This window comes from Tyto alba, unplaced genomic scaffold (genome assembly GCF_018691265.1).
Source record: "Tyto alba isolate M040663 unplaced genomic scaffold, T.alba_DEE_v4.0 Super-Scaffold_47, whole genome shotgun sequence".
Lineage (NCBI taxonomy): Eukaryota > Metazoa > Chordata > Aves > Strigiformes > Tytonidae > Tyto > Tyto alba.
The window spans coordinates 25,680,058-25,703,157 of record NW_024881323.1 but is presented as its reverse complement, the minus strand read 5'-3'; the positions used below and the strand labels follow the sequence as shown (position 1 = coordinate 25,703,157).

Genomic DNA, 23,100 nt, shown 5'->3' with positions numbered 1-23,100 from the left:
GGCAGCTCTCCTGCACAGAATATCCACACAGAGCAAGAGCAGCGGCAAAAAACTAAATGGTATGATCTCTTCTCCCACTTTCTTTCACAGGAGCAAGAGGGAGAGAAGCTCCACTGCTGCACCATTTCTTCTGCCCTTATCAGGAATTCACTTCCCTTTAGTCTCCGACAGCTCACACAGATGCAGCATTGGTGAGAGAGGGTGGCTTCAAGGGGAGTTATGATGGTGTGAAGGTGTTAAAACTGATATAGGCTTAGAAGGAATAGCTATGTGCTCTGCTTGCAGAGCAAGAGAGAGAGAGGAGAGAGTTAGTTTTGCACTGAGCTGCTGTAGCTTCTGGGTTGAAGACTGGAGTTTTGTGATGGACCATCCCTCCTAACCCTTAATGTAAAGGAAACAGGTGCAGTGGTTAGATGTCTCGCAAAGGAGCTGTTCAAATTAGTACTGGGAAAAAGAAGTCTTTGGAGGTCAAAAGATGGAATATATTATCAATTCAAAGACAGCTACAAGGCTACTGAGAACAATAATGCCTGTGTAGTTCAGTTGTGATCTATAAATGTGACCAAAATGAGCGGTCATCGTTTTGCCAATGTGTAAAACTGGACAACCTGAGAGTCCTTCTTTATGTGTGAACAGACAGTATACAACCTGAAAAAAGAAAAGTACTTGTGGATACTCTGCATGAACACTGACAGAGCATTCAAATGCACTGAACAGAGGCACCTGGGTGTGGGGTCAGGCCTTGACTGGCCCCCAAGAATTTCTGTAGGCACCTAACATCAGTAGAATACAGGGAATAGCACTAAGGAACTGTATGGTTTTGCCTGCAAGTAGTTTTAGCTAATTAGAGCATACAGATATTTTCCCTTTATAATGACCTTGCTTAAATACGATACTAGGAATATTTTAAAAACTATTAGATTCTGTTGTTATATTCACAATGTCATTGTGGGAAAGTTGGCTAGACAATTTGGCAATCCAGTCTAATACTGAAGGCTGCAGACAGTAAAGAACGGGAGATCTACCCTAGCCATCCACTTACTCTTGCTGTGTCGTATGACTTTGTCAGAGTTAACATTCTGGTGCTTTGTCCCACCTACTAACACGCTCAGTTTCAGATGTCTTCTCCACTGACACTCATCAAATCACTGGTCTCACTCTCCTATCAACACCTCCTGTGCTGTGAGGAATGGGCTGTGCTGGTCACTCTGTCAGTCATGTTTTCTCAGGCGCCCACCTCTTTTTGTATGCCAAGTCTTTCACCCTCCATCCCTAGAAGCTTCATCCTCACATTTTTGCAAAGCTTTATTATGCCCCTGTAGTTATTTTTAGCTTAATAATATATACCTTGAACTTTGGATTCTTCCTGGAAGGGGCCTCCATTCCTACTCCTGGATAATTCATTATTTCCTCGATGATTTTCTTGGAACTGTCCGCAGTTTTACCATCTATTCATTGTAGTGAAGTGGCTGAACTGCAATGCAATGTTTAAAATGAGACTTTCAAATGGAGAGAGATTTTTATTTCCTTCTATGCAATCTGATGCTTCTACACTGCTAATAATCTCCTACATTTGCCATCCACTGGGCAAAACATTTACCCACATTTCTTTTAGCATACCTGTATTCCAGGTTTTAATTCTCCAGTATAGATTAGTTTGCATTTTTCTGAATACCCTCACTTTTAATTTCTTAGCTGCCTTTAAATTATTTCTCTGCAACTATGGGAGAGTTTCATATCTTCAGTTGTTATCATCAAAATGACTACTGAGCTGTGAGGTAGGGCAGAGCCCTGCAGTACCCAACAAGAACTCTCTGGTGTCTAATTCTTTATGTCTTAATTTACTGTGCAACCACTTTTATCATAGAGGTTTCTAATGCAACATTGGTTATTATTTAGCGTCATCAGACAAATGTGCTCTTCCCCTACAGTTTCTTGTTTGGTCTTCATCTACTGAAAAAATCTGTATGTTTATCAGTCTTTTCAAACCTGTACGTGTTTCAAGTTCAGTGTGACAAGTGACCAATGCAGTAAATATCAAATGAAGAGCCTGAACTCCAGCGGCAATCAAAAGCTTTGACCTCTTTTGTATTTCCAGGGGCCAATGGTGCCTTATTTTATTCTTTTAAGAGATTGTTTTGAGTTGTGTATGAATGGGAATGTGTAGACAGCTTATTAAAAAATAAAAGGGTGGGATCTGCAGGTGTCATAGGCTACCATCTGTTGTTTTGTAATTTCCCAATTTCGAAATAAGCAAATAGGTGGAAATAACTTTGCTCATTTATTATTTTTACTTGGCTGAATATGTATTTGTTTGAATATCTATATGTATACAATATTACACATGTATGTATTTGGATCACAACCCCACGCAACGCTACAGGCTTGGGGCAGAGTGGCTGGAGAGCTGCCCAGCGGGAAAGGACCTGGGGGTGTCGGTCGGCAGCCGGCTGAATGTGAGCCAGAGGTGTGCCCAGGTGGCCAAGGCGGCCAAGAGCATCCTGGCTTGTATCAGCAATAGTGTGGCCAGCAGGACTGGGGCAGTGACCGTCCCCCGGTACGCAGCCCCGGTGAGGCCGCAACTCAAAAATCGTGTTCAGTTTTGGGCCCCTCACTACCAGAAGGACATTGAGGTGCTGGAGCGTGTCCAGAGAAGGGCAATGGAGCTGGTGAAGGGTCTGGAGAACAAGTCTTATGAGGAGCAGCTGAGGGAACCGGGGTTGTTTAGCCTGGAGAAAAGGAGGCTGAGGGGAGAGCTCATTGCTCTCTAGAGCTACCTGAAAGGAGGCAGTAGCGAGGTGGGGGTCAGTCTCTTTTCTCAGGTAACAAGTGACAGGACCAGAGGAAATGGCCTCAAGTCGTGCCAGGGGAGGTTTAGATTGGATATTAGGAAAAATTTATTCACTGAAAGTGTTGTCAAGCATTGGAAGAGGCTGCCCAGGGAACAGGTTGAGTCACCATCCCCTGGAGGTATTTAAAAGACATGTAGACGTGGCATTTAGGGATGTGGTTTAGTGGTGGACTTGGCAGTGTTAGGTTTGTGGTTGGACTTGATGATCTTAAGGGTCTTTTACAACCTAAATGATTCTATATTTTTTTTTTTTTTCAAAAAGGTTAGGTGATATTTTAAAAGAAACTAAAATACAATAAATAAAGCATCAGAGCTGCCACACATGGCTAGCAACTGTTGGATTCTCTGCAGTTTTTAATTTCCTCTTTTTTGTCCCAGTCTAAATGGTTTGGTTTATTACAAATTCTTAAGTTCTGTATGGGGTGGCTTTTTGGAGGATATTGCCTCTTGTCTATAAAGTAACATCCTGTATAAATGAAGGTGAAGATACATCACGGCACTAAGAACTGTGGGCTTTGTTCCAGAAACATTTGTTCTCACGGTCTTACAGTACTGAGTAACTGTAGCAGGTAGAGAGATGCCTACCTTTTTTTTATTAATCCCTTATATACTCACCCACATAATTTGTCATACCCTGCAGTGAATTATCCACACATTGTTAATAAACCTTATTTCCCAACACCTCTGCCTACCCTTATGCTCTATTCTTATGCTCTATTTTGCATGTGTTCTGTAGTAACTTTTGCAATGATGCAAGTAACTTTTGCAATGGTCTTATTTGATCCTTTGGGGTACAAGACAATTACAATGTTGTGTTTAAAAAAATTGCCTTCATACACCATTGTGCAATTGACATCATATTGCACTCTTTCTGCTACCTTATTATTATTTCAATTAAAAAGCAGTAATGGAACATCTGCGTTCCCACTCTAAAAAACAAAAAGTACCCTAAAGTTATAAATGAGTATAAAAAACTTTACCACAAATATTGGTGTCCAAGAAATATATAAATATTGATAGAAAGGATTTTGTCAGAATACCTACTGTATGAAATGAAGAGACATACAAGTGCTCTTAGAAATGCTTACACAGATTCCTCAGATCCTGCCAGAGGCTCCAGGTGGAACAGGAGAAGCTAGCAAAGGGAGACATGCCCCTTTTTATTTAAGGAATTTGTGAAGGTGTGGCATGTGTGTGTGCGTGCATATGCTTGTGTGCTTCTTTGTCCGCCCAGAAATGGCAGGGACCTCTAGTAATTGAAGTCATTTTAGACTGGGGCAGTCTGTCTAAACAAGGCCTTAAATAAAGTACTGAAATCTTTAAGTATCTGTATGCAGAGGCACATGGAAAAAATAAGCACCTTCAAATCTGAAAAACAAGATTTTAAAAGAAACAGCAGTATCTTTTTTTGTGAGCTTCTAAAGCCGATTCAGGTGGGAACCTCCTTTGCAGAACTGCACTTGGCAGCAGATCTGGCATTTCTTGTCTTCCTATTGGACAAGGGAAAACTGTAGATCATCCTACTGCTTTCCCACAGAATAATTTTTGCAATCCTGCGTTGGTGACACTAACTAGGGAGACAGGTTAACCTTTGCCTTTAGTCAGGACTGCTGTAAGCTTTCCATTTAAAATTGGATCCTTGTCATTGCCTTGATGTTTGCTCTTTCGAAACCTACCTGTCTACTTGTTAGTTTCACAGGCAGGAATGTAAACTGGCTTGGAGACTTTGATTTTTATTCTTTTTTTAACCCAGTGAGCTGGAATGAAAATAGAGATGTCTGCAAACAGAATTCTTCCACTTGCCAACCACATTTCTCTCTCCAGAAAAAATGAGTTGGAGCTACCATGATATTTTATGTAAGCAAAAAAAAAAAAAAAAAAAAAAACCAGGTTTGCCTCGTGTTTTGATGTCCCTCTAGCTGGTTTTAAGGTGTCTTTCTGCAACTCTGAAAGCCTGGTTTCTTGCTTGTGTAAGCTGCAACTTACATGAATTATCTTTCTCCAGCAGGTGTGTTTTAAAGAAATGTAACTGACGTTGAAAGTGTAGATGAAATCTTGAGAGTTGTGGATTGACAAACAGGATAAATCTGCCAAATTTGGTGTAAAATTTCAGTCACGGAGAGAAGACAGGGTTCTCAGCACTGCATACTAGCTTGTGCTTGCTAAGCCACTGCCTAACACCACAATACAGGTCTTATCAAATACATATGGCCCGAGGAAGCTTATGCAGTCCCAGTTCTTTATAAATGGTTGAGTCAGAGTCATAGGTTTATAAATTGCTGTGTTTTCTGGGAGTGACAGGGGATTAAATATGAAAAGGGGATAATACGTAAGAAGGAGAGGAGGCAAGAGAGGCAAGCTTCTGGAGCAAAGGGATGAAGAAAGCAGGCTGAGGATCCCAGCCAGACCTGCGAGCTAGGTCAGAATCCCTCTGCAATTCGCAGGCTCTTTACAGTCTCCTGTCACTGAAAAACTGCAAAGTCCGAAGAAGTAATGATTTTTGTTAACTTCACAATGGGGGAAAAAATATCTATTGCTTATTGTTGCAATGTTTTTTCAAAGCTTTTGCAAAGGAGAAGGGAAAGTGGATGACCTAAGACAGTGGTCTTGAAGAAAACAGACTCTGTGAATTGGTGGCAGAAAACTGAGCAGAACAAGAAAGTAGCTCAGAGTTCAACAGTATTACAGGCACAGCTGGAAATTATCCCAATGTGTAGGAAGGATGGGAAGGTAGTAAGAGACCAGCTTGACTTCTGAGATGTTCAGTGACCTCAAACACAAAAAAATGATTTTGCAGGGTTGCTCTGGAAATCAGATCAATGAAATGATCTGGATTAAAAAAGAGCACAAAACCCATCTTTGTCCTTCCCTCCCCCAACTCTTTGTTTTTTGTTAGACCGAGTTGTTTCACTGAGGCAGCTGATAGTGTAGGCCTACAAACAACTGCATCAGCACTACTGAAGGAGTTGATGCTGCTGCTTAGAGGTAAGGATCTCCTGCAGCCTTGGGGATGAGATGTTTAGAATGCATTCAGAAAGCACATTAATTTTCTGTACAAATCTGGAATGGAAAAAGACTGGCTAGGCAGCAGTGATTTGAAAAATCCTCTGAGGTGGAATAGATCATGAGCTGCAGGTACATCAACAATATGACACTTGCAAAAAAACCCACAAATGTTTGGGGCATGTAGAAACAGGGGCTAATTCTGGCACATCACATAACCTTCTCAATCAATTTAGCACTGACAATGCAACTGTGGGGCCAAGTAGTGGGCACTAGATTTCAAGAAAAATGTAAACCAGCTGGAGACAGATCAGAGAACAGGAAAAATGTATGTATGAAGTGGCCTGTGAGGAAAGATCACAAGATTTTAATGTAGGGAAGACTGAGGAAATGCGTATCAGTTTCCAGCTTTGCATCATCTTTTTTATACACTCTTCAGATATTGAATCTTTTACCAATGTCCTCTATAAACAGGAGAAATAGTGAGGGGCTGAAACTACAGGATGTGGAGATCTAGTTTCTTGTCTCCAGCACTATGTATAACAAAGTGCAGGAGGAGATTGCCTGGGAAACAGTGTGAAAGGGTCTATCACCAGAGGTTTTAGCACAGGTTGGACAGGCATCTCTCAGGAACGGTTTAGATATGGCAGATGCTCCCCAAGAAAAAGGGCCAGTGAGCACGCTTCATGAGGTTGCTTCATGTGTGACTTGCTGCGAGCCTCTGGAATACAGGTGAGCAGCCTGGCCATAAAAACCACAGGAAACATGACTGTACCTCACCGTGCCACGGTCGCAAACGCTCCTTACCGTCGTGGCTTTGCGGTGTCACTGCTTCTCCCCACTGCAACGGGAACTTCAAATTTTGTGTAACTCTGCTCTTGTCGCTGAGCAAAACATCAAGTATTTGCTGTAGTTGTGGGGGGGAAACACAGCATTTCATTTTAGTTCCAGGCAATTAAGGGTTTCCTTTCGATTAATAACAGATGTCACTTCATCTACACCAGCTGTGCTGAAATGATTATGGCAATAACTCATAATAACGAGCTGTGTTCATCAGGAGACAAAATGTATGCTACGAGACCAACAGTGACGCCATCCCTCTACAAACGCTGCTGCTTAAACCGTGGGCTGCAAAGCCTCTTGGCCATATCTCGGTACGCTTTCCTTCGCTCACGGTATGTCGAAAAATCCCCTGAGCGACAGCACCTCTCCCCCCGCCGCTGGAAGAACGGCAAAGGCCGGGCCGCCGTGGCTGAGGGGCCGCGGGGAGCGCGCGCCTACGGCCGCCCCGTGGGCGGGCCGCGCGCCCTGGCGCGCCCCGCCCCGCCCCGCGGGGGGGCGGGCCCGCGTGACCGCGGCCGGTACCCGCAGCAGCCAGGCAGTGCGGCGGCGGCGCTCCCCATGGCGGCTGGAGGCGGCGGGCCGGCGGCGGCCGAGCGGCCCTACGAGCTGGTGGTGTTCGGGGCCTCGGGCTTCACCGGCCAGTTCGTGGTGGAGGAGGTGGCGCGGGTGGCGGCCAGCGGGGAGCTGCGCGGCGGCCTACGCTGGGCCGTGGCCGGGCGGAGCCGGGAGAAGCTGCGGGCGGTGCTGGAGCGGGCGGCCGAGAGGCTGGGTAGGGGCCGCGGCTGCGGGACGTGTGGCGCAGCGCCGCCGAGACCGGGCCCCGTCCATCGGGAGCCGCCCGCGGGCGGGTGTGAGGGGCAGGGCTGAGGGGCGAGCCGCCCGGTGTTGGGGCTTCGCCGGGGAGACGGCGGACCGGGGAGGGGAGGGGAAAAGAGAAGGGGGTGGTGTGGCGTGGCCCGGCCCGGCCCGGCGGGCGCGCGCTGCCGGTGACGGCGCTGCCGGTGACGGCGGTCTCCGGCGCGCAGGGAAGGCGGCGCTCGGCGCGGAGGTCGGCGTGCTGCTGTGCGATGTGGGCGACGCGGCGTCGCTGGCCGCCATGGCGAGGCAGACCCGGCTGGTGCTCAACTGCGTGGGCCCGGTGAGTGCGGCGAGGCGGGCGGTGCTCCCGGCAGAGCTCGGCCCGGCGCCTGCCCCTCCGCCGCCGCTCCCAGCGCTGCGGGCGGCCGGGCTCCGAGGGGCGGGGAGGGGAGGGGAGGGCGGCCACGGCCGCCGGGAAACCTGCCGCCGGGCTCCGGGAGCCGTCCCGAGGAGACGGAGCTTCTGGGAACGGACCCGACGGTAGAGCCGGGACCTGGAGCCGCTGAAGGTCTCCCGCCTCCGCTGCGGGTGGCGTAACTGTGGGTCAGTTGCCGCTGAACTGCAGCAGGGCTTTGGCGGTGGCTTTTGAAGTCGTCCACGGGCAGCGTGGGGAGGAGTTCTGGGTTGGGCCGGAGGGATGGGAGCGGCGCGGGGCTGACGCGAGAGCCGGCGGAGCGGCCCGCGGAGCCGCTGCTGTGAGCGCTCGGCGCCGGTGAGACTCGGGGTGGCGGTGTCGGCAGCGCGTTGGGCGGGGATGGGAGTAGGAGAGCTGGGAGCTGGGGCATGGCAGCGTCCGTGAAACGACGAGTCTTCGAGCGGAGACCGGGCTGGTGATACAGGAGTGCAAGGAGCGTACACGGAGGTGAGAGATGCTGAGCCGGCCCTGGTGCTCGCCTGTGGTGGGAGAAACGGGGTGGAATATGTGCGGCAAGCTCCGTGGTCAGAGAGGAAGTCTGTGAGGCTGCTCCTTCTCACCAGCCCGTCCCCACAACAACAGCAGCAGCAGCAGCAATACAGGCACTACTGGCTCGTTGGCCCACCGAGCAAAATGAGTAGCCACCAAGCGTTTACTCTTGTTGCAGATGCATGTGTTGGCTAAAGCACGCCGGGGGAGCTGCTGTGTGTGGGTTTTGCTTTGTTACGTGTGGTGTCCTTCCCTTCTACAGTATAGGTTCCTTGGAGAGCCCATGGTAGAAGCCTGTGTCGACAATGGTGCAAACTGCATTGACATCTGCGGAGAACCCCAGGTATGTGCCAGTAGAAAAATGCTGCCCTCGGTGACGGGTCTGTTAAAGGAGCATTCTCTGAGTATGTTTCCTGTGTCTGCAAACGCATTTGCACAGCAAGACAAATTCCACCTCCTGAGCTACAGTTTTCAGATGCGATAATTACTGTAGTGCATGCGTTAATGTCTATTAGTTGCATTGCTTTCTTACTTTTGACCGAGAGCCTCTTGGGCTCTCTCTGGAAATCCAGAATTTGTGAGTTCTGCTTCCAGTCTCAGTGGTGATTCTACGCAGGAATTTTGTGTGGATCACACTTGTTTGCCCTGCTGTGAGTCTGTGATACCGTAAAGCAGGAGTAATACGTATCTGTCCTAAAGATGCTTGTAAGTGGTTGGAAGCAGGTAGGGAGCTGTGGTAGGGCTGTAAAGCGCTGATGGCTCCCGTTGGGTATGGCCAGGCACAGAGTTCCGCTTCAACTATTTGTCCTGACTGTGTTGTAGTTTCTGGAAGGAATGTACCTGAAATACAACGAAAAAGCTGCGGAAAAGGGAGTGTACATCATTGGAAGCTGTGGCTTTGACACGATACCGGCCGATATGGGAGTACTGTACACCAGAGACAAGCTGAAAGGTGACTTATTTAAGTGTGACTTTCCGCTGAAAAAGAAATGCAGGTTATGCTTTCAACTGGTTTCCTAAAGCAGCAGTGCTTCCGTGGCAGTTCCTTCGGTCTCTCTTTTTGCCTGCCTTCACCAGCTGACCAGTGCCATCCAAATCGGGTAGATAAAAATTGAAAAGTAAATCCTATTCCCGTTCGACTGGAGGGCGCTGGTCGCCAGGCAGAGGAGGGATTCCAGGTCGCGTCGCTCCCCGAGAGACCAGAACCCCCAGTGCTGAGCAGCGGGCTGTCCAGCCGGCGTGTGGACGTCCCTGGGCAGGCCTCGGCACGCTGCCTCTTGCGTGGGGAGCGTCTTGTAGGGAGGGGAGAGTGGGGACAGGAGGGCTGCGGGAAATGGATCGCAAAGCGGTGGGTGACCAGATTGCTCGGTGTTCTTCTGCTCCCGCCAGCACGGAGAGGCTGTTGTACGAGTGGAAGTAGGTCGAAGGCGCCATACAGCACCCTTTTCTTGAGGGGCAGCTGGACAGTGATGGAAAGAGGATAAATACAGAAGTAGATCAATAAATCTTTGAGGAAAGATGTGAGGTGACGTGGTTCTATGCAGATAGTGCTTGCTCCCAATCTGAAGTGAGGCTACTGTGTTCATTGGGTCTGACTTTCAGTTGGAAGGGCCGATAAGAGAACCCATGTGTTTTGCTTTTATGGACTATTAAGACTGCTGTGGGGTGGGATTGCTTTACGCTGGAGCGTATCATCGACTTTCAGTTTAAGAAAACTCTATCTGGATCCGATTGGAGGGGGAGAAGAGGCCTGGAAATGAGTATGTGGTTGGTCATGGCATTCTGATTTGATGTCCGATACCTTTTTTTGGCTGAAGATGTCTTTTTATCTCTTCCTTATCTCTAGAGTTGATAGCACGTGGTGGTATTATCACCCGTCTTTCCAGTTGCTTGCTAGATTGAAATTTGCCCGTACGAGTACAGTTTTACAATCTCAGAAGGAGCTGAGCAAAGCAAAGCCGAATTTGGAGGAGTGGTGGTGTCTTGCTGTTCATCCCAACTCGGCATTCTTTGCAAAACACAAGCTGTGCTAAAATTGAATGTTTTCGGTTATCTTGTGTGTTTTGGGGCTTTTGTGGGTTTGGTTTTTTTTTTTCTTTGTAGTTAAGGTCTGCAGAAATCTGTGAGTCCATCTTGGTTTCCACCGCCTACATCATCCTTTATCTTGAAACTCGGAGGAAAAGAAAATACAGCTCTTAATATTTTTTGTTTAATTTTTTCCGGTTGGTTATTTACATTATCTCACTGACTAGATAAGACAAATTACAACTGTAGTGAGTAAAGGTAGTATCGGTGACCCCCACTGAAGTACTTTGCCTAAGAAATGTGATACTTGCTAACGGAAAGAGCTGTGGGACTTAACCTGAGTTTATTGCCCTTTGATGCAAAGATGCCACTCTGCCTTTGCAACTAACAGTGCCAGTGGCCTGCTATTTGAGTCTGCCAGAGTGTTCTCTGGCTTTGGGAACAAAGGACAGTGTATATGCCAAGTAATGCTTTCTTCTTCCCTAAAGGTACCTTAACGGCTGTCGAAAGCTTCCTGACAGTGAAGTATGGGCCTGAGGTGAGTCAGTTTATCCCTTCCTGGAAACTCAGAGGCATTGGCAGTAACGTCATTGTAGCCCATGAGAATAACTGTCGTTACATTAATTCAGACCAAGGAACGAGCTGGCAGTTCGCTGATGATGAAATCTGAGAACTTTGTTCTTTGGGAGCTCCTAAAAGGATCCCAAGCAAACAGGCTTTTGTAAGGCTCGTTTGCATAGGCTGTCTCCCTGAAGTTTGTTGTGTTGCTAAGCTGTTTCACGAAATACTCAGTTTTTTGCAGAGATGTGGGAAGGATTCCTACACAAACTGTAACCGATACTGATCGCGTGCTGCCGGTAATCCCAGCGTTTGGCTGTTTGTTGGGTTTTCTTTATCGTTTGTTTGGGGGTGGGGTCGTTTCAATATATTTTAATGCATGTAATCATAATGCGTCTCTGTAATAATTATGACAGCGTGTGAGGTATGTAATAATTCTAAGGTCGTTACTAAAATAACGCAGTGATGACCCAGACCAAGCCGGCGATGGTGCCCGATAGTGGAGCATTCCTGCCCTGAGAAGCCTCTTGACAGACGGGGAACAAGGCGTAGCCTGTTCTTAGGAACATCTGGAGGAGTCGGGGAGAGTCCCCTGGGGTGGGAGAGTAATATCTCTCTGTTAAAGGACAGAGGATAGTAGTTGGGGAGAATGTATAAATCTGTATGTTGGGTATAAAGGTGGTTTATATATGGAGCACGAGTTGTAAGTGGTGCTAAGGAGGGATTTCAGTAATGAGCATGAGCTACGGCGGGATGGTTGGAAGGCAGAGAGGGGAATTTCATAGCGCCTGACCTCTGCTCAGCACTGAAAGCTGAGAGAAAGGAGGAGGGGCGGGGGGAACGCGCTATTACGCCGCTTGTCTTCCGGAGCTACGGCTGTGCGTCCTGAGGCCCGCTTCCCGGGAAGCGGCTGGACACTGCCGCTGAGGGGAAAGGAGAAAATACATTCCTTGCTTTCCTTTGCTTCACGTGCGGCCTTGGCTTTTGCTTTCTTAAACTTGACCCTCGAGAGGATTTTTTGCTGCTTCTTTTCTCCACTCCCTGTCCTACCGAGGAGGGGAGTGGCAGAGCGGCCTGGTGGGCGCCTGTCCTTCAGCCCAGGTCAAACCACCACACTCGGGTGTACTTTAATGCATGTAATCATAACACACGCATGTAAGAATTGTAATAGTGTGTAGTCTCTGTAATAATTCTGAGCTCGTTATTAAAATAATACACGAAGCCTTCAGGTACCAAATTAACTGCTGTTTCTTGATGTGTCACCAGGGTTGCTGTATACATGATGGGACCTGGAAGTCAGCTGTTTATGGCCTTGCGGATCAAGACAACCTGAGGAAGCTTCGAAAAAAGATAGGCTATGCCCCTATCCCAGTGGTTGGTGCCAAACTTAGGAGAAGGTATAAGAAGCATAAGATGTGAAACGGGCTGTCTTTTGACAGTTCCAGTGTTTCTCATATAGATGGTTAACCTGTTCTTCAACGCTGAAAAGATGCATTTAGGACTTGAGTATAGTAGGAACACATAGCTGCCCGTCTAGTGGAATGGAAGACAAGTTCAGCTTTACCGATTCGTTCCTATGTTACTGAAAAAAGAACATGTCCCAGCACTCACTGAGTCTCAAGGTTAACTTGTTCTAAGAGCCTTTTAGTGACAGGGCAGACTTTCGGGTTTGATTTCAGAAGCGATCAGTAGAATGAGGAAAATGTTATTTTGATTATCAAATTTCTATTGTGTGTGGAATTTTGGGTTGAGCCAGGGATAAGTTTGGAACGGTTTGCTTTCAGCGAAGAGAGAGAGTGTCATGAAAATGCTTGAGCAAAAGCCCGTGTTACTAGGGCTGTTACGATCGGTTTCTCTCAGTTTGCGTGAACATCTGCACTTTCTGATTTTTCTTTTTTGCATTTGCAGGGGATGTGTGTTTTACAATCAGGAATTCAAGGAGTACTCCATTCCGTTCATGGGATCTGATGTTTCTGTTGTGAAGCGATCTCAGCGTTACCTGCACACACATCTGCAGGAAACACCTGTAAGTTACTGTTACTGGTATACTATGTCTTTATTACCATTTTCAGCAAATCTTCCCTTTAGGTGATAACTGTTCTTGTCGCAGATCTGTGTAGTGGGGTTTCTGTAGCTAGGTAAATAGGAATGAACTGCGACATGCTTTTGCTTCTGTAAAGGAGGAGGCTTGTTTTGTTGATCACGTCTGGAAGCTGCTTGCCCTGATGTACTCCAGGTTCCTCTGGGTGCACGGGCCTGTTTCATGCTATGTGATATGCTACCTGATGAGCTTGCTCACTGCTGCTAGCCTCATAGTTGTGAGAGTCTCTTGTAGGGTCCTCCAGCTCTCTGAGGTCTGGGCGTGTATCTGTAGGGGGTGGAAGCCTTGAGTCACAGAAGTGCTTGAAAAGTAGGCTTCGTGGGTTTGGGGAACGTTAAACACATTAGATTCTGTGTCTGTACAGGGGCTTTTTTTTTTTTTTTTTTTTTTCCCTCTATGCCAGAGTTGCTAAAAGTGTCATAACTGTGGTCTGTGTAACTATAGTCAGGTCAGTACAGTGTAGTAAACATTCTGATAAGGAATTCATGTGCTGCTCTTCTGTATCTGGAGACTGCCTTGATGCTCGGGTCTCCGGTGTGCAGAGTAACGGCAGTGTGAAGCGGTGGGGGTGGAAAAGACGCTTGGTTTTTGTTTTCCATGGTTTCCTGAGAGGAGACCAGCACGAACTATCTGTGTAACAGCTGTGCAGAATCGCAGGCATCAGTTAGGAGACGGAGGTGAGATAGCGCTCTAAAAGTGTACTTGGAAACTATTGATGAGAAGGGCTTGCCATTGCTATTCCGGAATTCTCAAGGCGGGCCTCGGTTTCTCTTAAGCTAAAGCACAAAGAGGAGGAAAGGAAGATCTGGGGAAAGGAGCCTGAAATCAGATACCAAAACGCATCTTGCTTTAAGATTTTCTGCTCTTGTTTACCATGCTTGCTCCCTCGCCGTTCTGCAGTTACACTGTCTTCTCATAATGAACTCTGAAGCGTTATTCAAAGGGTTGTTTAGAACTAAAACAGTTGTTCAAGGCCCTGTTCAAACAGCTGTCTTGTATCAGAGAACTGCGTCCTAATTTGGGGGTAGATCTATTGTGTGTGGAATTTTGGGTTGAGCCAGGGATAAGTTTGGAACGGTTTGCTTTCAGCAAAGAGAGAGAGTGTCATGAAAATGCTTGAGCAAAAGCCCGTGTTACTAGGGCTGTTACGATCGGTTTCTCTCAGTTTGCGTGAACATCTGCATGAAATGAATTGATGCAAAACTCCTAATGTAAGTTCAGTCACTGAAAATATGTTTTGGCCTCAGGTGCAGTTTGGCGCTTACATGAACATAGGTGGCCTTGGCTCTGTTATCAAGCTGATGTTTGCTGGCTTTTTTTTTCTTCTTCTTGTGAAGTTTAGCTTTGGAAGAAAACTTCTGACAAAAGTAAGTGTTCAAACCACAAAAGAATTAAGCGGGTGGAGATTAATTTATTCCCCCTCTAGTTGATTGTTGGTTGTCATTTTTTCTTCTTTTTCCCCTCCTTTCCCCTCTTACTATATAGTACCCGGAATTTTTCTCTGCTGGACGCTTCTCGAGGAAAGGACCAACCCAGAAACAGGTAACTGGCTGCTTTCCATCACAATCATTGAAGAGGTTTGTTATGGTAGGGGTGGAGCAGTAATCTAGAGTCAACTGCAGAGTCTCAGAGAAATAATTTCTAATTGGACATTGTGTGCGCCTGTTCAGATAGATTTGAATATTTAAATAATCGCGCCTTCTGCTATTAGACATCAAAGTGTGTGGACCTCCTCTGAGGGAAAAATGGATCTTGTTGCTGGTCTGATATATTTACACGGATGGCCCAGCACTCAGTCTGCCGAAGGTGATGGCGGAGGAGTGAAAAACCCAGGAGTGAAAGCACCGAGAGAATAAATGGACTTTAGAACAGTAACAGTTCCAACCAAGTGGAAGTGATTAAAGATTCAGACGAGACTGTACCTTTTAAGCAGTAACTCAGAATTACTGTTCTCCTGTTTAGACGGATCACAGTATTTGGCGTAACAGATACCTTTGTATTTCCTACTTGTGCTTGCCTGATATAAGTGAGTTCCTGTTTTGGTGACCACGCTTGTCTTGCCCACGACAGATGGATGGAACCTCTTTCACGATGACTTTTTTTGGCGAGGGTTACAGTGAGGGGCAAGATCCCCAGAATGGGAAACCGAATGTAAAGATCTGCACCGAAGTGAAAGGGCCAGGTATGCATGTTCGTAGCGGCTGGCTGGTTTTGCCTCACATTCCCTACTCTCAACCAGGTTTATGGTTTCACTGCTGTGCCTTTCGCCCTCGAGGAGCTCTTGCAATATGAGTAAGGTCAAGAGCCTTTACGGAGTGTCTGTCACCCTGGGCACTAGCATTCATTGTGACCTGGTTTTTGAAATAGCCAAGTCCTTTGCCTTCTCGTCATTCTCTTTCCTTCTGACGTTCTCCGTTCCAGTTGTCATTTTTGCAGAGTAGAGCAGAGCAGTTCCAGGCAGAGTGCGTTACGGGTAGTTTCCAGTTGTTACGGCCTGGACTTAAACTTGTTTCTCTCCAGTCCCCTGTGAGTGAACTTAAGCAAATCTGGCGTGGTGTCATTTCTAGCTGTAACGTACTTGTCTTCGGGTCCTTCCTTGGAGGGGAGACGATACCTGAAGTAAAGCTTGGAGACAGCGAGCGTGTCCATTCAGAGAGGTGTTAGTGAAGCATAGGTGCTTCAAAGAACTGGAGATGTAGGCAAATGCAGCAGTCTCACAGCAAAAGTCCAAATTTAAGCACAGGATGGGGAAAGCTCTTGCTGTAGTGGAGAGCCCTCTGTCAGCATGAGCTGACCGCTCGTGGTGGTTGTGTGGCCGCAGGCCTGTGTTTGAAGCAGTGTGTGTCCAGGTTAGATCTTGAGGGCTTCACCAGCTGCTTGGGATGACTGCCAGGTAAAAAAGCTGGTCTTAAAAGGGGAAGGCTGTTTCATTGCCAAAGAGATTATTCTTCAGCTTGCTGTAGGTAAGAGCAAGCTTACATGCTACGTTTCAACACACCGTAGATTGATTGGTTTGATTTTGTTTTTTTGTTTCATTTTCTTTCTTTTTTTTTTTTTCTTCCTCTCAGAGCCTGGCTATATTGCTACGCCAATTGCGATGGTTCAAGCAGCTGTATCTCTTCTGGAAGATGCAGCTTGTCTGCCCAAAGAGTAAGTACTTTCCTGTGCAGAACATCATGACCTCGCTTAAAGCTTCTGTCTGCGTACGTATCTCTGAAAATACAGACCTCATAACCCAGTGGGTTTCCCTGTTACTCGCCCATTTGGCTGTGCAAGAGAGATCCTTCACCGCAAGCTGAGTTAAAGCCACTTACTCTTCGCCTGCCTTTCAGTTGGAAGGACGCGGTCATAGGTTTTCAGTAACGCTCTTGTGCAGCATCTGTCGCACCCGTATCTGTATTTTCAGTTAACGGTTTCTGCTGGATTCAGAAACGAACCTGTGACTATAACCAGCTTGCCAAGCTCCTCGTACGCTCTCTCCTGTGGGACAGAGTGGCTTCTTCTTGCTTAGCCAGGGAAGCACATCTTTGACTTCAAGCCAAGGTGTCACTCAGTCACTGCACCACTAACGTTTTTCTCTTGACTTTCATTAACAGGGGTGGCGTATATTCTCCGGGCGCTGCCTTCTCCAAAACAAAACTGATTGATCGCCTCAACAAACACGGTGTCGAGTTCTCCGTTATTAGCAAGCCTGAGGTCTGAAGTCAAAACAGAACCGGACGAGCTAACACCTTTCCTAGGTCTAACTCCAGTAAAACCCCTTGGGCTTTTCCAGCCAAATCACAGAGTAGGTTCACTGTGCTGTTGTTTACAGCAGAAACGGAAGAAAAACTGAGCTAAAAGTTGTACCACCCTTTGCTGCAGTGAGCCAAACCCGTCAAGGGTATTTTAATTCACAAGCCTCTTAAATCAGTGACATAGTGGGTTCTAGTGCCGGGGTTCCGCTGGATCGTGTTCATCTAAGTTACTACCTAATGCAACCACCCCGGCATCTGCCTCACGGGCAGCCACCGCCTTCTCCCTTCGCCCCGCTGTGCCACTGCCAAGAGCAGGCAGGCCCCGGGGAACTGGCACCTTAGGAGATGACAGCACCTGCTCCTCCTCATGCCGGCTTGGGACAGGTGCCGTTACTTGGTGGCGTTCTTGCTTTCAAAGCCTTAGTGCCCACAGTGAAACAAAATGGAGGAGTAGTTTTGTCTTTTTTTCCTGTGTTCTAATAAAGATCAGCTGGCTCGGTCCTGGCGTCTCGAGGTGCAGTGACTTGCGTCCCTACTGGACTGTGTGGAGGGAGCTGCGCTTAAAAAGGCGGGAAGGGCGAGCACTGCTCGGTGTCGGGGCTGCGCCGGGGAGAGGAGAGGGGAGAGGAGGAGAGGGTGGTCCGGCCCGGCGGGCGCTGGTGGTGCCGGTGTGTCCAGGTGGTCTCGGTGACATCGGTCTCTGGCGCGCAGGGAAGGCGGCGCTCAGCACAGAGGTCGGCGTGCTGCTGTGCGATGTGGGCATCTCGGTGTCAGTGGCTGCCAGGGCAGAGCAGCAGATCTGAGTTGGCCAATAAAATATTCTATATCATGACGTTAGGCTCACTATATAAAGGAGGGGTGGATGGGAAGGGGCACTCTCTCACTTCCAGGATTGTGACTGCGGAGCCTTGGTATTTCGGGAAGGGGCTGGGTGTCGGTCAGCGGGTGGTGAGCAACTGCACGGTGCATTGCCCGTTTCTAATTTCTATTACTGTCACCGTTTTATTTTATTACCATTAGTAAACTGTTTCTATCTCAACCTGCAAGTCCCCCTTTGCCCCTCCAATTCCCTCCCCCGTTCCCAGGTGGGGGAGGGAGGCCGAGCTGCTGCGTGGTTGTTAGCCGCTTCTTAAACCCTGAAAAGATGTATTTAGCACGTCAGTATGATGTGAACAGAGGAGTTCTGGGTTGGGCCGGAGGGATGGGAGCGGCGCGGGGCTGACGCGAGAGCCGGCGGAGCGGCCCGCGGAGCCGCTGCTGTGAGCGCTCGGCGCCGGTGAGACTCGGGGTGGCGGTGTCGGCAGCGCGTTGGGCGGGGATGGGAGTAGGAGAGCTGGGAGCTGGGGCATGGCAGCGTCCGTGAAACGACGAGTCTTCGAGCGGAGACCGGGCTGGTGATAGAGGAGTGCAAGGAGCGTACACGGAGGTGAGAGATGCTGAGCCGGCCCTGGTGCTCGCCTGTGGTGGGAGAAACGGGGTGGAATATGTGCGGCAAGCTCCGTGGTCAGAGAGGAAGTCTGTGAGGCTGTTCCTTCTCACCAGCCCGTCCCCACAACAACAGCAGCAGCAGCAGCAATACAGGCACTACTGGCTCGTTGGCCCACCGAGCAAAATGAGTAGCCACCAAGCGTTTACTCTTGTTGCAGATGCATGTGTTGGCTAAAGCACGCCGGGGGAGCTGCGGTGTGTGGGTTTTGCACTGCTGCCTTACAGTCAGGCATAGAGATTGGGATTGTAAGAGTTCTGCTGAGTTAATGTGCTGCAAAAATCAGACTAAATTTCCAGCTGATGGATTCAAGTATATCTTTATTAAAATCAATTAGTTTTTTCCTTTTACATCAGCAGCAATAAATTCCTCGATATCACTGTGACATAACTAATAATGTGGGATTATGATCTCTCTGTGGCAAAGTAGATAAAGAAAGGATCCAGAAGTAGAAAATGAAAATTTGATGGTAACGTTAAGATTAAGATAAAACAACAAAAAGGAGAAGAAACTATTAGATTTAAAGAGGTATCATCTAAATAGAAATGTGGTAGAAGTATATAAGGGACTGGTAATGTACAATAAGGAAATGTGGCATATACGATGCAAATATGTATCATATTTCAAGGAACTATCTCAGAGTAATATTCCTTATTTGAAATAGTTCCTTGGAAAAAAAGAAAAAATAACAAAACAGTCTTTATAAGTCATGAGCACTGTTTTGCAGAACACACAATTTTCTCATGGTAGGCACTGCTTCTGGGGGAATGGACTATACGTAAGTTCAATTAAACTAAGTGTATATATATATTTATAAATCAGTATTATAGAACATACACCCATGTGCTCCTCACACATAAAGCTTCGTATAAATACACTGTGAGATCAGTGAGATCCAGTGGGAGAAATGAGAACAAATACTGTCAGCACATAAAAATAGCAAAAAGAAGGTGCCTTTGGAGCATATAATAAAGAAAATTTTGAGTTAAGGAATAAAATCTGTTGTTTTGACTTCAGAGGTGTTGGACCTTTGTACCATGGATCTGATTCTGGCCTGTAAGGCAGGAGAACTCAGTGTCTGTGAAGCAGATTTGATGGGTTTTGATGGGCTGGACTCATGCCAGGCCTCCATGCATTGCCTGATCATTTAATGCGAAATGCATTAAAGTAGTCTCTTTTTTAACTTAGGAGAAATATTTGTTTGCAAAACACGTAGCTGCATATTCACTTACACTTCCCAAGCATGTGAATGCATGGGGTGAGATGGATGACAGTAATTTTCGCAGCTTAAGTTGCCACTTTATCACGAGGAAGCAAATAGGATCCATACGATGTACATGTTATTGCAGAGCATGTTCCTTGTGTAGCATTCAGCTGCAGTTAAAGCCCATCAAATCTCCTTTATAACTCCTTATATCTCAAGACTCTATTTGCGTCAGATTTAGGGCGTGTAATTCACTAGTGGCTGCATTCAAAGCAACAACATACTCTGGGCAGGAAATCAGCTGTTGGCTGCTGCTATGCTAGGATGGAAATTCAGGCAAAGAACATCTGCGTAAGCGGGGAAAACTTGAATTCCTAGTGCTAAAGGAGGTGTCTGATTCAAGAAGGGGTTTTTTCTTAATAATTCTTACTTAGTAAGATTTCCTAGAATGTGCTGTTCATTAATCTCATTAGGTCAGACGAAATGCTTTGTTTTAGTGTGATTCATACTAGGAAGGAAAGAATGTTTAGACATAAAAGGCTAAGCAAAATGCATGCGACTGATTTAAGAGCATAGTTCTTTATTGGTTGAAGGACATATTGCATGCTGGTATCTTTTATACCCTATTTCTTGTAACAAAACAGATAGGGATGCTAATGCAATGTTTTAAATGTGCCAAAAATTATTAAAGATTGCCTGAAATACTGACTTGAAATTTCGGTACTGAAGACATGTAGGAGAGGCTGCCATTCCATGCATTAAGAAAGCAGGGTTATTCATTCTTAAGCAAATACATTATCATATCTGTAGAGTCTCTGAGTTTTGGAAGTCTGTTGTCTATGTCGTAGCCAGGATCATTTGACTGAGGGTTCTGCTGGAAAGATCTATCTTTGAAAGAATTGATTGTTTTGGTACTGAGCTTTCTGGGGTCTTTACAGTTCTGCTTTGGTTCTCATATTCTGTGCATCGGTGCTGTAGTTTGAATGATAAAGCTGTTGGACATGCAGGTGTCTGCACCCTGTTGGGTGTGCCCTGCATCATCTCTGGGCTTGAGGGTGCGAGTCTGCCGCAGCTGCCCCCCCAGGACCTGTGCCCAGGGCTCTGTAAGTAATTAGGTGGAATTCTTGTATGTTACAATATGCTGATACATTTGAAAAGTGGTTACTGTAACAATGGGAGTTTTAGAAATGAAAGTTGTCTGCTGTGTTTCCAGTCTGCCGCAGCCAAAAGCTGGCCTAGTATGATACACAGCCAGCAATTAGAGACTTTTGGAGGATTTAGCAACCTGAATTTCTGCTACAGAAAGATTTTACAGCTGTCATGTATCTTGGTGAGGGTAACCTAGAGATAATTTATCTCTGTAATATAATCTGGCAGATTATTTGCTGAGCTGGTTTTTATGCATTTTATCCTTACATGCACAGGGTGTACAGTCATCCCAATTTACAATCAATATATATATATATATATATTTTAACAGTACAAAAATTGAACCCATGCTTTTGAATGCCATGCTATCCCCTGACTTGGGTGACAAAATGGCATGGTCCCTTCAGATGAAACACTGCCCACTGCTTTCCTTCTGTACTGCCTGAGAAGAGCAGCCCCAGTTTTGCAGCATGGCACCAGCCCTGTCCCGAGAATGCACTTTAGAGACATTGCATGCCGCGCACGGCACTGCAACGTGCTCGACTCGCTACTTTGGACTGTTGTATCTTAACCTGTATAGTTACGTAGGAATATGTAACATCATTTGTTGGAGGTAGAGTTGCAGCTTACATTATTTCCTCCCTAGCAGAGGTCTTCTCTTCTGCTACCACTGCAGAACATTTGAAGTGGTTAATAGAGAATCCAGTCTCTTTTCTGTGAGCTAATTATATATGACTGTCGTTTGCTCACATTATCACATCAGCTTTTAGAATATTGTCATTCGTTTTCAAAGTATCCGAAAAAGGCAATACACTGCCTTAATTCCTCTCCCCCCCCCATGCACACGCATCACGCAGCCGTGCGGCTGCACGGCATCGGCATCGTGTGGTTTTGGGCTGCCTGTACGGCGCAGACAGGTCAGGAATGTGAGACCGAGCACTGGCACCGATTTCTGAGAAGTTGTGAAACAGTCATTTTTATCTGAAAAAAAGAGCAGAGGCGAGGTGTGGTAATCTCCATTTGAAAGACGAATGCTCAGGAAGTGCAGGGGGAGGGAAATGAAAGGGGTAAGAGGAGGGTGAAGGTAACCTTTGGGTATATTTGGACTACCAAATTACAGACAGCTTTCTGAAAAACGAGTTACGAACTACTCTAGGAAGCAGTAATACAATAGAGAGAAAAGATGCAATAAAACATTTCTGTGTTTGAAGAAAGCATCTTTGCTGCTCACCTGAACTTAAGTTTAATTTTATTTTGAATATCGAAGGAAATTATGCGTCATGTGACAACAGGGCTTTTCAGATGCCTCTGGCAGTTTGCATGCTAAATCACACCTTAATCAGTGGTAATTAATTCAGAAAATCTTGTCGGGATGGGACTCCTGTAATGAGAGCACACACTCTTTGGGGGACATAGTCCTAGTCTACAAAAAGATGGTGTGGAGCAAATTTTGAATAATTCGAATTTGCTGTTTCAGTGGAAGTTGTGTGGTAGCTCTGAACGGCGGGTAGGTAAGGGTGGCTGCCAAAACACCTGGGTCAGAGTGTGGAAATGGATTTCAGGCTGTTCTGCACATGAGAAACAATAGCTTTTAATGTTGAAATTTTAATTCTTATAGAAAACAAGCAAAGTGTAACTGGGAAGAATCTACTGGCTCTCTCGTCAGCCCTGCGCCGCTCCCATCCCTCCGGCCCAACCCAGAACTCCTCTGTTCACATCATACTGACGTGCTAAATACATCTTTTCAGGGTTTAAGAAGCGGCTAACAACCACGCAGCAGCTCGGCCTCCCTCCCCCACCTGGGAACGGGGGAGGGAATTGGAGGGGCAAAGGGGGACTTGCAGGTTGAGATAGAAACAGTTTACTAATGGTAATAAAATAAAACGGTGACAGTAATAGAAATTAGAAACGGGCAATGCACCGTGCAGTTGCTCACCACCCGCTGACCGACACCCAGCCCCTTCCCGAAATACCAAGGCTCCGCAGTCACAATCCTGGAAGTGAGAGAGTGCCCCTTCCCATCCACCCCTCCTTTATATAGTGAGCCTAACGTCATGATATAGAATATTTTATTGGCCAACTCAGATCTGCTGCTCTGCCCTGGCAGCCACTGACACCGAGATGCCCACATCGCACAGCAGCACGCCGACCTCTGTGCTGAGCGCCGCCTTCCCTGCGCGCCAGAGACCGATGTCACCGAGACCACCTGGACACACCGGCACCACCAGCGCCCGCCGGGCCGGACCACCCTCTCCTCCTCTCCCCTCTCCTCTCCCCGGCGCAGCCCCGACACCGAGCAGTGCTCGCCCTTCCCGCCTTTTTAAGCGCAGCTCCCTCCACACAGTCCAGTAGGGACGCAAGTCACTGCACCTCGAGACGCC

The 23,100-nt window shown here is 47.0% G+C and overlaps 1 protein-coding gene across 1 annotated transcript; it reads left to right on the top strand.

Annotated features, from left to right (window-relative positions):
- The first annotated feature begins 7,187 nt into the window (after positions 1-7,187).
- On the top strand, positions 7,188-17,381 carry LOC122154782 (saccharopine dehydrogenase-like oxidoreductase). The gene is made up of 12 exons (XM_042806587.1): positions 7,188-7,466; positions 7,723-7,835; positions 8,722-8,802; positions 9,282-9,411; positions 10,973-11,022; positions 12,309-12,439; positions 12,951-13,068; positions 14,391-14,510; positions 14,629-14,685; positions 15,214-15,325; positions 16,212-16,293; positions 16,740-17,381. The coding sequence occupies exons 1-12, from the start codon at positions 7,256-7,258 to the stop codon at positions 16,843-16,845; spliced, it is 1,311 nt and encodes a 436-aa protein (XP_042662521.1). The 5' UTR covers positions 7,188-7,255; the 3' UTR covers positions 16,846-17,381.
- The last annotated feature ends 5,719 nt before the right edge of the window (positions 17,382-23,100 follow it).

Coding starts and splice junctions, on each gene's coding strand:
- LOC122154782 (XM_042806587.1), top strand. CDS start 7,256: ATGGCGGCTGGAGGCGGCGGGCCGGCGGCGGCCGAGCGGCCCTACGAG. Junction 9,412..10,972: donor CACCAGAGACAAGCTGAAAG/GTGACTTATTTA, acceptor TCTTCCCTAAAG/GTACCTTAACGGCTGTCGAA. Junction 12,440..12,950: donor GGTGCCAAACTTAGGAGAAG/GTATAAGAAGCA, acceptor TTGCATTTGCAG/GGGATGTGTGTTTTACAATC.